Source organism: Pseudorca crassidens, chromosome 20, assembly GCF_039906515.1.
Source record: "Pseudorca crassidens isolate mPseCra1 chromosome 20, mPseCra1.hap1, whole genome shotgun sequence".
Taxonomy (NCBI): domain Eukaryota; kingdom Metazoa; phylum Chordata; class Mammalia; order Artiodactyla; family Delphinidae; genus Pseudorca; species Pseudorca crassidens.
Genome location: NC_090315.1, coordinates 29,130,697 through 29,144,969, shown reverse-complemented (window position 1 = coordinate 29,144,969; position 14,273 = coordinate 29,130,697). Strand labels below are relative to the sequence as shown.

The 14,273-nt window shown below is 52.4% G+C and overlaps 1 protein-coding gene across 1 annotated transcript in view; it reads right to left on the bottom strand.

Moving 5' to 3' along the window:
• NKD1 (NKD inhibitor of WNT signaling pathway 1) overlaps window positions 1–13,830 on the bottom strand; it is an 86,232-nt gene extending 72,402 nt beyond the window's left edge. Inside the window, exons 1-3 of the mRNA XM_067718226.1 lie at window positions 13,626–13,830; window positions 13,471–13,503; window positions 12,656–12,789 (exon numbers count right to left, since the gene is read on the bottom strand). Of these exons, the coding sequence (XP_067574327.1) occupies window positions 12,656–12,789; window positions 13,471–13,503; window positions 13,626–13,650 (192 nt within the window). The 5' untranslated portion in view covers window positions 13,651–13,830. The remainder of the gene's footprint in view (window positions 1–12,655; window positions 12,790–13,470; window positions 13,504–13,625) is intronic.
• Window positions 13,831–14,273: the final 443 nt, after the last annotated feature.

The window sequence follows — 14,273 nt, the reverse complement described above, 5'->3', positions numbered from 1 at the left end:
TACATTCTGAGAGGAGGAAGCAAAGGCCAGGAGAGATCACAATAGATACCTAATAGCTAAGCTGCAGCCACCCCCAGGCTCAGGATTCCCAAAACAATGTTCTGTCCAGAAAGATTTAGTTGCCAGGGTGCAACTGCTGCTTGTCATGTTCAGAGTCTGGTTTCTAAGGTGAGAGGACATCAGCGTCCCCAAGAGCCCTCTTCATGCCCTAAGCAAATGGAGTTGATGAACAAGACAGCAACCATGGCAATCCTGGGACAATCTGTTCTGGCCAAAAAGTCAACAAACCAAAAGGCTCTGAAGCCAAGAAAGAAAACTTTGGCACAGAGAGGTTAGGGAACTTACCCAAGGTCACACAGCTAGTGAGAAGCAGAGCTAGATCCTGAAACCAGGTATTCAGACTCAGAGTCTAGACCAGTGACCAAACACCAGTGTTTTCTAACACTTTGATAGTGACCCACAATAAGAATTATGTTTTATAATGGGCCTCTGTATATATGGGTTTGGGTATAGATGTGCGTTTAGATATACACATATCTATCTATAAATAGATCTATCTATTTATCGGTATGGATACCCATGTCTACATGTCCATATCTATCTATCAATCATCTATAGACATGGCTATCCACACCTATAAACTAAACAGAAAGTTACACAAAGCAATATTTACTATTACTATATAGGATATTCTCTTATATTTTTATTTTTGTCTATTTCATTTTTTTTAATGCTGGTCACTACATGGATTTCATGAGCCATGAATGGGGTTATAACATACAGTTTAAGGGGAAAAAAACTCACTTATAATGATTTAAGATAGCTCTAAAATCAGACTGATCTGAATTTAAATCTTCCCAGAGCAAGATTCCACTTCCAAGTCAAGTGACTTTGGGCAAGACGGTAGATTTCTTTAAAGCCTCAGTTTCCGGGACTTCCCTGGTGGCACAGTGGTTAAGAATCCGTCTGCCAATGCAGGGGACATGGGGACATGGGTTCAATCCCTGGTCTGGGAAGATCCCACACGCTGCAGAGCAACTAAGCCCATGTGCCACAACTACTGAGCCTGCGCTCTAGAGCCCACAAGCCATAACTACTGAACCCACGAGCCACAACTACTGAAGTCCACGCGCCTACAGCCCATGCTCTGCAATGAGGAGCCACCGCAATGAGAAGCCCATGCACCTCAATGAAGAGTAGCCCCTGCTCACCACAACTAGAGAAAGCCTGTGCACCACAACGAAGACCCAACGCAGCCATAAATAAATAAATAAATAAATATTTTTTAAAAAGCCTCAGTTTCCCCAGCAGTAAAATGGGGATAATAATAGTACCTGCCTCATAATGGTGTTGTGAGAACTGAGTGGTAGGGACAGCTCTTGGCCCAGGGCCTGACATATAGCAGATACTTAATGCTGCACCTATGGTTCAGCACAGGGCTCAGCATACACAGGCACTTAACAGTCACACTGAGGCTGCCGCCACAGAACACTGAGAAAGGAGGCACATACCCAAGACTGACCGGGGCAGTGGGCTCCTTGGGATTTCCAGGGCAGGGGAGCAAGATAAGTGCTCCCACCATGCACTGAAAAGGCAGCCTCGTTCCTGGTTTGTAGTTGTTTTCTGACATCATCTTTTTGCTTTTGAAGTCTATCTAGATCCCTAGGGGAAAGAAGGGTAAAACAAGGTCGAGGTCAAAAACTGCCCTGTAACAAGGTTACCTCTGGAAGCCAGGCCCGGAGTGGCCTCAGTACCCCAAGGTAGCACCCCCAAACCTACACAGTGGAGCCGCCATCCGCCAAAGCCTCCGTGAGAGGGGCCCACCAGCCTGCGCAGACTTCTGCAGTCAGAGATACACCCTGGGCCTGAGCCCATTTGGGAGGTTCCGGTCTTCCCCAGCCTCACCTGTAGCCTGGCGGTGGCCAGGCCCACCCTGCTGACAGGGACTTTTATGCTCTGCCCTACCCTCTCCAGGGCCCCAGCTCTGTACTCAAGCTCAAGGCCAGGGGCTTGGGCAGCACGTGGCAGACCAGCCAATCAGCTCCCGGCTGACACTACTTCATGGGACCAGGAGGTTCTCCCCAACCTCCCACCCAGCCAGAAAGGAGAGAAGCTGGAGTGATCGGACATCGATAAAAATAAAACCGTGGAAGAAGATTTGCAGCAGGTGGACGAAGAACCAAAACAGGTTGCAACATAGAGCATTGCGTCCCGCAACCCCCAAGAGCTACCCACCCCCGGTGCCGGACCGCATATGTCTGCCTGAACATCTCAGAGACTGGATTCTGTCCTAAGCCAGACACCCAGAAGTGGGTTGAAGACTCTCTATTGCCAGTCGTGCCTCCTGGCCTTTGCACTTCCCAAACCCTTTGAGATGTTTTTACTAAACCTTTCATCACCTGGCTATTTATCCTTTGGGTCTCAACAACTTAACTCCCCAGTGCAAAGTAGAACCCTCCTCATTCTCTCTCACCATGCCCTGCTCTTCCCCTTCATCATGTTTAGCACACATCTGGATGATCGTTAGCTAACCACACGAGAAAGCTGCAAGAGGAGGGGTGACGTCTGCTTTATCCTCCCTGATTTGCCAGTGAACTCACTTCAGTCCTCGAACAACTCCATCAGGTAGCCACCATGACTGCCCATTCCACCAGCTGTGAAAGTTGAGGAGCAGCAATGAGCCGTCACGTGGCCCAAGGCCACGCGGCTGGGGAGAGGTGCGGCTGGAACTTGGCCCCAGGAAGTCTGATTCTGAAAGCTCTAAACACACTCCCGACACCTACTACATGCACACGCTGGGCCTCAGTATAAAGTGGCCCAAACCACATCTATACTGTACTTACCCCACCTGCCCTCCTATCCTGTTCCCCGGCAACTGAAACATGCTATCCCTGACTCCCCAGCACCCAGCCTCGGCTCGGTCTGTACCCTCTGCCTTGGAGGCAGCCTGACTCCGCTCTCCCTTGGCTGGGCTCAGGACTTAACTTGCTGAGCTCGTCTCCTCGTCTGTACACAGGGTGAATAATACATGTAAAGAACGCATGTAAACCATTAGGCACTTTTAATATTCCCTTGTACGGACTATTATCACTAACATATTCATACCCCACCAAAATCTTGTAGGTCTAAATCAACAGTCACAAGCCAGGCCAACTCCAGCTGTCTGGGTCCACCCAGAAAAGTGTTTTTGAAAAACTGTATGTAGTTGATGATAATTTTTTAAATTAGAAAAATTTCACATAAAAATCCAGGTGGCTGGATTCTCTTAACGAGAGAATGGCAATACCAGGGCCACATTCCCACGTGACAACAGTTGGCTGGGGCTGAGGGATGCTGTTCTCTTGATTCAGGACGTGTGCTCCCCAGGGCACCCTAGTCCCCCCACCTCCCAGGTGTCTCCCTCCCAGCCTGCTGCGTTCATGAATATGACTTCTCTGGCCTTTAGATTCTGACCCCTGGTCCCAGTCTTACCGTCCTTAGAGCCATACTGACATGCCACCTCCTTCAGAAACACCTCCCCGAATCTCCATAACCCTGTGTCTCTTCCTGGTCTTATAACTGTAAGAGCGAACTTGTATTGAGCACTTACGGTGCGCCTGACATTACAACTGTTTTACAATTTGAGTCCTCACAACTGCCCTATGATGCAGGTACTATTATCATCCCTGCTTTACAGATGAGGAAACACAAGCAGAGTTGATTATTCTATTGCCATCCCCACCCCCATCCATTCCCCACCCTCTCTGTACTGCCCCGTGCCTCCAGGAAGCTGACCCTGTGGACCAATTCACTGGAGCTTTCTGGCCTCTGGCTTCTGAATTCAGCCAATGCGAAGCCCCGGCAGGAAACGGGAGGATACGAGGAGATGGGAGTTAGGGTATTTCTTCTCCACTCCCTCACTACTTCTGTACCATGTGTCTGACTGTGGTTAATCCTCCATCTTTATAGCTTCTGCCTGGTCTCCACCCATCGTCAGCTGTGGTTCCTACAGGGATCCAATCTAAAGTATCCAACATTTCCTCCCCTGGCCCTTTCTGCCCTAGGGGTGGTAACAGCTTCCCACTCTTGCCAGGGACCATCAGTCCCTGGGTACCTCAATGCCCCATAAAGTATCCCTGAACCCTGCCCATACCTCTGGAAGCTAGTTTCATTTAAACTCTCTGGAGTGCATCTGTTTCCCACTAGACCTCTGGCTGACAGAGGTTCGACACTATGCCCAAGGTCCCACAGTTAGAAAATGGTGCAGCAGGATCTGAACCCAAGACATCGGGTTCCAAAGTTCTCACTCTTTAAGCACCACCCTACACCGCCTGATGTCCTAATCTACTTCTCCTGGTCCTTCACCTGCTTACGGCCTCCTCAAGAGTCCCCTGGGTGACACTCGAGAACCAAGCACTGTGCCTGGACCAATGCAGACCTTCCAGAATCTCTCACTGAGCCCACAGAATACAGTCACTTGATTCCTCTTTATCCTCCCAAGTATTTTTACGAGGGAGACCCCATCCCCACATTCCTTCTCCCCCCAGATCACAGAGCTCACCTCTTTCCTGCTGGCCCCTCACACAGGCCCTTCACACACTTGTCTCCCCTCTGGACAAAGACCACGCTCCGTAACATGGCTGAGAAGGGCCCCAGGCCCAGGCTGTGACCTCTCTTCAGCCAACTGAACTTCAACCAGCATCTCAAATGAACCACCCTCTTCTCTACAGGGCTTTCTCACACGTGGCCGGTCGGTCCGGCAAACACTCATGGCTGTTACATGTCCTCTCCCCTTGCCCTGCTCACCACCACCCCTCCCCCCATGCACCTTGGTCTTAAATCCCAGCTCCTCTGAGACTACCCTCTGACCCTGGACCAGTTGGTACTTCCTGCTCTAGAGCCCCCAGAGCATCCTCTAACATTCCCTGAACATCATCTTCATTATTCGAGAGCTACCTTCCCAAACCATGAGCCAATCAAACACGAATATCAATGCAAAGTAAAATATTAGCAAATCAAATACAGCAGCATTTTAAAGCAGCAGCCTATCATGGCAAAGAGGGATTTAACTTAGGAGTGCAAAGAAAGCTGAACACTAGGAAATCTAGTTATGTAAATCATGCATACAAATCTACATTATATTAGCAAAGAATCACCAGCTCCATCAACACCCCAACAGCATTTGATAAAATTCAATAATTATTCCTGGTTTTAAAAATCCTAGCAATCCAGGAGATGAAGAAAGCTTTCTTAACTAGATAAACAATGAACATCATACTTAATAGTTATTAAGTAAGTTGAGGTGATTCTAACCAATGCAATAAGATAAGAAAAATAGATGAGAGGCAAAGATGAAAGTTTAGTTCCACTAAACTCCAAGTTCTATGACGCAGGAACTATGTTCTCTTCCTCATAGTTTCTACAACATCCTACCCATGCTCAAATATCTGTAGAATGAACAGCCACCCAGATTAGGTCTGATTCCTATTAAATGTTCTCAAAGCACCCAGCACTTCTCCTTTATTACACAACCTAAATCACAGCTTAGGTTGTGTAATTTGCTTTTAAAAATACTTATCTTTTCCTACTAGAGTGTAAGGTCCATGAAAACCAGGACCATGCTCTACTGACAGAGCAAATGTATACCTGGCCTAAAGCAAGTACTCAATTTCTATTGCACAGATGCATGAATGACTTGAATAGAATGCATTTACTACATAGTTTCTAAATTATAATACATGATTTTATCCTACTTCTCAGCCTGAAGATCCGAGGCCCAGAGAAGGGGGGGGGTCCTTCAGCTGATGGCACACCGCTGTGAAGCCCACCCACTACCCTGGGATCCTCTGAAAGGCGTCAGCCACACATAAACCTCAGCCCACATGGCTCAACAAGTAAGGAAAGCGAAGCCCAGAGCAAGTCCTCAGAGCCCTCTAAACAAACACACATCCAGGACGCGCCCCAGAGGGCAGAGCCGTCTGGTGAGAGCTCCTGTGTGCCGCCCTTCTGGGGCTAAGGGTGACTTCAGTGGAGGGACCTGAGGCTTCCCTCGCGAAGCCCCGTGACGGGTACCCACATGGATAAAGAGCCTCCTCTGCTTTCCCGGGAAGTTATCAAAGAATTACTTATGTCTCTGGAAATGCTTGTTTGGAAAAGGTTCCCCAGCCCACCTGGGCTTGGCAGGAGCGGCAGCGTCACCAGGCCTGCCCTCTGGGGAGGGATCAGGCTTTCCCTCCAGCTCCTGAAGGGACTCGGCCATTTTTCATGCACAGAGTCTGAAGCCAGCCATAAAGAAGCAGGCAGCTTCCCAGGATAAACGGAGCACGGTGACATCAAAGCCTGCCTTCCAGATTAAACAACTGAGGCCTTCAGCTCTCTCTGGCGTTTCTTCCAGGATATTCTGGGCTTCTGCCTCAGTTCTCCCTCAGATGGAATGGCAGATATTTTGTTTGTGAGAGTCTGAATTTTTTCCTTCCTCTGGGAGGGGGTGGGGAAGGGAGAGGGGAGAGAGAGCGAGAGGAAGAGAAAGAATGTCTGTGAGAGACAAGAGCCACAAAAAGAACATGCGTGAGTGGAAAAGAGAGCGGTAAGTCAGGGAGGCAGCCGGAAGGGCCTGCTTTGGAATCCAACGCGCGACCTAAAAATTCCAAAGTTGTGAACCTACAGCCAGTGAGTGAGGCTGCGAGAACCCCCCGAGCAAGGAGGACTGAGGGGTCCCTGACTCCCCAGCGCCTGCAGATCTCTTTGTGGGCCCCTGCCTCATGGCCCAGAGAGTCAGGCTGCATGCCCCTTCCTCAGACACATCTGGTAAACTGAGGCAGAAGACCCTCCTCCCTCAGGCACAGGTTCACAGCAGTTCTGGGGCAGGATGGGCTCTCTCTGGGATTGGCTTGTCACTGCCTCTTGCCCCCTGGTTCTTGGGGTGCCTCCCTCTGCCAATGCCACCGCTCAGGCTGCCACATCCCACCACGGCTGGGCTTCTGACCCTCCTCCCCCGCAGGGCAGCAGGGGCTGCCCCTCCTCCCAAACAGCTTGAGTAAAGCCCCAAGTCCCTGTGCATGACGCTGCCTGCGAATCAGCCCTACAGAGCGCGCTGGTGGCTGCCCGCCTGGCTCCGCCCCACCCACCTGTCCAGAGGGGAAGGTAGCTCACACGTGCCAAGAGCCACTAACATGGGGGGCTTTGCAGAAAGAATGAGCACCAGAGAGAGTTCCAGACCCCACAGGCTGCAGAGCCGCGGAGCCCAGAGTCCCTTCTCAAGGGCCCAACCCAAGCACCACGCATCGTCCATGGACACTAGCGAGTGAGGGGTCTCCCCCAGCTCCCACTGCACAAACCCATCCCCTCTTCCCACACTTTCTCCCTCACTGCCTCAGCTTCTCATGAGTGTTACTGTCTGCCAGTGTGCCTGTGACCACGCTTATTCTTTGTCTCCTTTATTAGACTGGAAGCTACGGGAGGACAGGCACCACAGCTCTGTGATTTGCCACTGTAGCCTCAATGCCCAGCACAGCTAGGGAATCCATAATTAATAACAATTCATTATTGATCATAATTAATTAATAGCTGAGTGTCTGAAAGAAAAGGCCTAATTCCACTCTTCCCTTTATTCCTACTTCCAGCTCCACCTGGCTGGGGAAGAGAACCTGGGGGAGGAAGAGGCAGGGATGGTGACTTAATCTATCTCCATTCATTCATTCAGCAAATATATCATGAGAGCCCACCATGTGCCCCAGGGCTGCCACAAGGAAGATGGACTCCTCAGAAAGTGATTCTTCCATTGCTGACAGCTTAGCCTTGCTGTTTTAAGCCCTCCAAGGGACAGTCTGGCCCCTGAGCCCAGGGGCCCAAGCTTCCTGTTATGAGGAGGAATTCACTCTGTCTATCACCCACCTTCTCTCCTCACTTCTGACACTCCCACTGGGTGAGGGGATGGAACCTTCCCCAAGGCTAGGAGCTTGTGGGACATGCTGAGGTTGTCTCCTGGGTTAGCTTCCCCCTGAGTTTGTGACAGTTTGTACAAGATATGAATGTAGAGGGTCTGTTCCTGAGTTCGAGGGACACAACACACACACAGCCTGACTCGGGGAACCAGTGTCCTTCTCAAAGAAGAAAAGTTTCGAAGGGAGGATAAGGCACTCCTCGAACCTCTACCAGAGACCCCATCACAGAGATGCATGAAAGCACCCAGAATGACAACCTTGCCCACCTCCCACCTTCCTGAGGGATCCAGACCTACCAGAAACAAGAAGCCCCACCTGGCACTCTGTTCAGCTCCAGCTTGCCCCAGCTCTCCTCCCCATTCCCCAGGGGTCCAGAAAGCTGCCAGGTGGGGCTATGAAGCTGGCCTGGGTGCCAGGGGCAGAGGGCACCCTCCGTGGAGAACTCAAAGAAGCCAGTGAGTGGAGGTCCAAACGCCTCCACTGGCCTCAAAGCAAATCATCTTTTAATTCTGAAACACCAAATATTTAATTTATGCTTTACCTCAAATGTCAAGTCCACCTCCCGGCACATAGCTTTGAAACCACGTAAGGAGGCCTAACACTTTCCATATGGTGAAGACATGGGGCCTTTTAATTGTGCCAACTGGTATCATTCAAGGGTAATTCCCCTGGAATCCGGCACTCAGGCAGCAGCTGGGCCAGCCTCCAATCTCATCACCCAGCTCCATACATCCCCACGGGCTCCAACAGGGCCTGCACCCTCCCAATCTTCCCTAAACATCAAAATGCACTAGGTGCCCCCTAATCAAATTACCAAACCGCCTGGCAGCCACCTTTGATCCAGAGGCAGACTTGCCTGCACCGAAGCTCTCAGCCTGTTTCTTCAGGCGGCTCTGCCATAAAAGAACAAAAGGACCAAACTGGGGGGTGGGGGAGGGGAGGGTCTTAAATCCAGTTGTACACATTCATATATGCGCACGTGTGCACACGCTGCAGGAACGTACACAGACGCGCAGATTCTGCTTCTCTGAGTGTTCTCCTATCAACATCTCTGCGTCCATTACGCTACTCCATCCATCTACTAAACTTGTTAACTTCACCCATTATATTTTCCAGAGCCAACATTTCCAGTTGGTTTTCTTTTGTAACTGCCTGTTGCTGCTTCGTGTTTCTAATACTGTCCTTTATCTCTGAGATTATTATGCTTATTTTAATTTCTAATTGTTTAGCATATTGTTGTCTGGCATACAAATTGTTCACGTATCAGTCATCTTCTGCAGTACTTGTACAGGTCACATTTCTCATTATTTTTCTCTGCCAAGCTCATATTCCCTTGAAGTTCAGCATGTACCCACTGAAAGGGCAGAAGCCCTAGCCTGTGTCCCTCCAAGTGAGGCTACAGAGTATGGGGGAGGGGGAGCCTCTGGATTCATAATATGGGCCCCCATCTCCACCTCTCCCAGGGCCTCAGGGACCTGCCAGTACTTTTCTCCCCACGTTCTACTTTCAGTGAAGAGTTATCTGCCAGAACCCTGCCAGGGATAAGCATGTTATTACACCCATTTTGCAGATGAGCTAAGTAAGGTAGACAAAGGTAAAACGGCTTATACAAGGTGACAAGCTATTGTGGCCGAGACTGACCTCATTTAGTTTTGTATTTGGGAGGGCAGGCATGGGTTAAATTGCCAGTGAGGTCACCCTCTCATATCCCAGGATCTTGCATGAAACTCAGACCCAATTTAAACATTTACTAAGCTACTCAGGCTCCCTCAGAGAGGAAGAGGGCAAGCAGGGGCCCCTCATGCTTCTGCCTGCCCCACAACCTGCCTCATCCCAAAGTACTCGGCAGCCGGCCAGGGTGCCACCTCTCAGGAATGAATAAGTGCGACCCCCTCCAGGCAGATGTTCTCGTGTGGAACTTTACCACACATGGTTTCCACTGTCCTAGAAAGTAGTCCAGAATGGGAGAAAACCAGAGTCCACACCAGCCGGCTGGCAACTTTACAGGGTTATGAGGAGGATTAAGATAATGTAAGCAAAGTGCTTGACACACACAGGCGCTTAATAAATAGTAGTTATTGTTGCAGTAAAAATGCTGGTTGGATGAGCCATGAATGTGCCCCCCGCCACTTTGGTGAAAGGCCGGGTGACCGAGTGGACACAGAGGCCAACCCCAGGACGGGTCTGGGGCTGGTGAGGGGACCTCTGCCAGTCCTTGGAACTCAGCACACGCCCACGCCCTCCTACATCCTGATGAGATAATGGAAGAACCTGGAGCCACCCTTTCCGTGCCACTGGAAATCACAGAAATTAAACAGACCGGGGGTTGCCTACTGCTATCCTGTTCGGTATCTCAACATTTCCCAAATGTGGGGCATTCCGTTCTCATTCACAATTTTGACCAGTTGTACTTAATATTTTTCTCAGAATTGACTTTAGACTATCTCTTTCCACTTAGCTTCCTCCTAAGCAATAATATCTGCGAATTCAAGGGTTTTATGTCCCAGTTATTTATATTTTTCTGGTTAAAAAAAAAATGTAACTCTTAAGATAAGAAATATTCCTCCAGGTACCACTTGAAATCACCTCACAGGCCTCCACGGGGCAGCCCCACACCCTGGGCTCACCCTGACTTCTCCCTGGGCCATCCCCACCTCTGCAGGCTCAGGAGTGAGGCCAGCGGTGGTGGGAACCCAGGCATCCAGGTCCCAGTCACCAAGCACAACTCTCAAGCAGCAGAGATTCCCTCCCCTTAATATGTTGGATGGCAGGTCCCACGCTCCACCACCCAACATATGTCATGCTGATGGCTCTGTGTCTCACATCTTCAAAAGTGCTTTGAACAAACACTAATGACCCCTCAGCATTTCTCTGAGAGAGGGGGCTGGGAAAGGAGGGGGCAACACCATCCCATGCTGTCCTCAGATGGGGGAAGAAACCAGGCAACAAAATTCCGTGACTTTACCAAAGCCATAGTCCTAAGCTGGGGCCCCCTCCCTCCCCTCCCTCATTTCCCCCAATGGCAACTTTTACTGGCTCGCATTCCTCTTGCTGGGAACACTACTATTTAATTAAAAACGACAGACTTTTGTTTTCCTCTCCTTCCTTCCTCCTCCCTCCCATCCTCCAGGACTGGATGCCAAGGAGACCTACCAAAAACATGCGGGTAACATTTGTTATGGCTTTGAAGATAAAAGTCAATTGAAGTAAGCCCTCGCTGTATTTCAAGTTTCCCCTAAAGCATGGAGCAAGCTCCCTGGCAGTTTAGGAAAGAAAAAAAAAAGCAGGGGGGACTGCAAATAAATGTCATTCTGCAGGAATACTTTGTAAAAATAAACAGGCTGAAAAAACCCAAAACTTGATTAATGGAAATCCACTCAGTTGGCCTCTGTCTTCAGCTGCAAATGCATTTGTTCATATGGCTAAATCGGATCATTTTCATTGGGCTTTAAATAAATAAGGAGATCAAAAACTAGAAATGGTGGGGGAAGAAAGGGAAGTTTGGAGTTCTGTCTTTAAAGGGCCCCAACTGCAGTGCCCCCGCCCACCGAGTTTTGGCCTTTCCCGGGGGACAGCAGCTCCAATTCTAACCCAGCCAACAGATGAAGAGAAATGGAGAAGAGAAGGCCCCCAGCTCAGCAGTGGCAGTGGAGGAGGAGATGGGAGCTTCTTCCAGATGCAGGGGTTATTTCATACGTGCACAAGAGTTGACTTTATCCACAGGCTCACCTCCTCCAACTGGCTGCACCCAGTCCAGGTCCCACCACCAAATACACACACACACACACACACACACACACACACACAGCTGAAAAGTCCACTGGCCCCTCCCCAGCCCATGGACAAGACCAAAGAACTAACCAGACCTGAGACTCAGTCTGTTCTCCTCTAAGTTAAAAAAAAAAAAAATTAAATGTCACATCAAAAAGTTGATTCATCCTTTGATCCTTGGCTTGCTCGAGTTCCACGCAGACCATCTGAAAGCCCTGTGCAGAGTTCTGGAGCCCATAGGACATCTGTGAACACCAGTGCCAGGCCAGGAGCTGAGGCTGGACTCACTCACTCCCCTGTCACATCTACTGTTCCCCTAGGAACAACTCCAACCTCAGGGACCCACTGGGGGAGGGCCAGGGGTAGGCCCAGGCTACAGCAGAATGAGGCCCTCTCTCTCCTTGTGGGCCAAGCCAAGGGGTCTCCCCGATCTCAGTACCCCCCAAGTTCTGCCCACCACCAGATCACAGCCGGCTGTACTGGGGCTGCAGGACAGATAGTACTGATGAATGTCACACACTTGGAACACATCAGAGGCCGGCACAGTCCTGCCTTCCACCCAGACACCCCCAGATGCCTTCCCACTTCCCTAGCCCCAACTCCAAATCCACCTTTGAGCGCTGGCCACAGAAACAAGGTAGAAGTCAGAGCAGGCCCCCAGATCCCTCCAGCGCAGACAAGCTTCCCCATCAACTGGACCTGTACCACCACATCACCTAGGACATTCCCCCCACACACACGGCAGCCCTCTGCCCCCAACTGAACAGGAGACTACCACCTGTGTCACCAATAAGGTTCCCCAAGGCAGGGGGTGTACAGGGTCATATTGGTGGGTCAGGCGCAGCTGAGAAGGGATTTCTGGACTTAGAAGCTGCGCCGAGAGGGTGCTAAAAGTTGGGGTTCGGGGGGTAGGTATGGAGAAGCATCTCTGAGGTTGAAAGGGACGTAGGTGGGGATCGTACCCGAGTTCCTCTGCCAACGGTGCCAGCCGCCCGCAGCTGTCGGGATCCGGAGCTGCCACCCGGGCAGCGCTGCCTCCCGATCCACTCCTCAATGCCTTTCCGAGCCCAGGCGGCGCTCGCAGCGAAGCTGTCACCTGAGGCGGGGACGACACGAAGCCCCTGAGTCTGGCCCCTAGGCTGAAAGTTACCCGAGAGAGGAGAGAAAGAGTGGGCGAGGCAGAGGCAGCAGGGACCCGGAGGGTGTTGGGAGCCGCGCACAATCCGAGAGAAGGACGCAGGTAATCAGGAGAAGGGAGTTCAGCGAAGCCCCAAGAGCGGGGATCCAGAGCGGAGCCAAGGGGGAAGCAGGACCCCAGGAAGACGCGTCTGGGGATCAGAAGAGCGAGCGCCAGAGGCCAGGACTGAGGAGGGGAGGGATGAACACGGGGTGAGGGGAAGAGGGGAACTGAGCGTCGGGAGAGGGGGCGCAGAAGCCAAGATCTCGGGAGAGGGGACTGAGGGCCAGAAAGAGAGGGCGCAGGCTCTTGGAGAAGGGGCTTAGGAGCCTGAAAAGGGGGTGCAGAGAGTGCGGGGTCGGGGTACCGCAACAGGAGGGGTTGAGAGTCAGAAGAGAGAGCACAGGATAGCGGGGAGGGGGTAGGATGGACAGAGGAGGGGACACAAAGTCCGCTCCAAGGAGAGGGTTTGTGGGACTGGTGACTGGAGTAGCGGGTGGGGGTGGCCCTGGTAATAAGATCCGCGGGCTAGGCCATTCCGCCGCCGTCCGCGGTGCTTCCCAGTCTATCCCCCCCGGTCCGTGCCCCGCGCGCCCCTACCTTCCGGGCTCTCCCTGCGCTTGCACACGGCGGCTGCAGGCACATCGCGCGCGGCGGCGGCGGGAGCCGGAAAGAAAGGAGAGGCAGAGAGTTAGCAATCGCGGGGGCGAGGGCGGCGGGGACCAGGGGGCCGGCACGCGGGCGGGGACACTGACCCGGCTTGGAGTGAAGTTTCCCCATGCTGGGGGCGCTGCGGGAGGGGGCGTCCCTAAGCCATGCGCCCGGCCCACGGGCCCTGCGGCTCGCCGCGCCTCGCTCTCCTCCTCCTGGAGCAGCCCCGAAGCCGAGCGGATCCTGAAAGGTCGCCGCGGCACGATCCTGCCGCCGTCGCCGCGGCCGGACTGACGCCCGGGCGCGCCGAACCCCTAGCCCGCCGCCGCAGCCTACGCCTCCCCGCGCGCCCATTGGCCGGGCGCGGCGCATCAAAGGCGAGGCGGGCCGCGGAGGGAGAAGCCTGGGGGCGGGGCCGGCGGGCTGGGGGCGGGGCGTGGAGAGACGCTGCAGGGCTGGACACAGCGCCCCCCTCCAGGCTGCGGTCTCTGACCCGGGCCGGGGTCTGGGGACCCGGGACTGGGGACCGGGGGTGGGGGGGTGATGGGAGGCGGAGGAGCTCTGGCCAGGAGGAGTATTGGAACAGACACCCTCTTGGGTCCTGCCCGCTCTGCAGTAACCGCTCCTCTGGCTCACGGGGCTGTGCGTTCCCTCCGCTCTATTTTTCCTGGCAGCGGACAGGAGGACTCAGCGGCTCCGCTTTACAGGTGATGAAACTGAGGTCGGAGAAGAGACGCTGCTTGGAGCGCCCG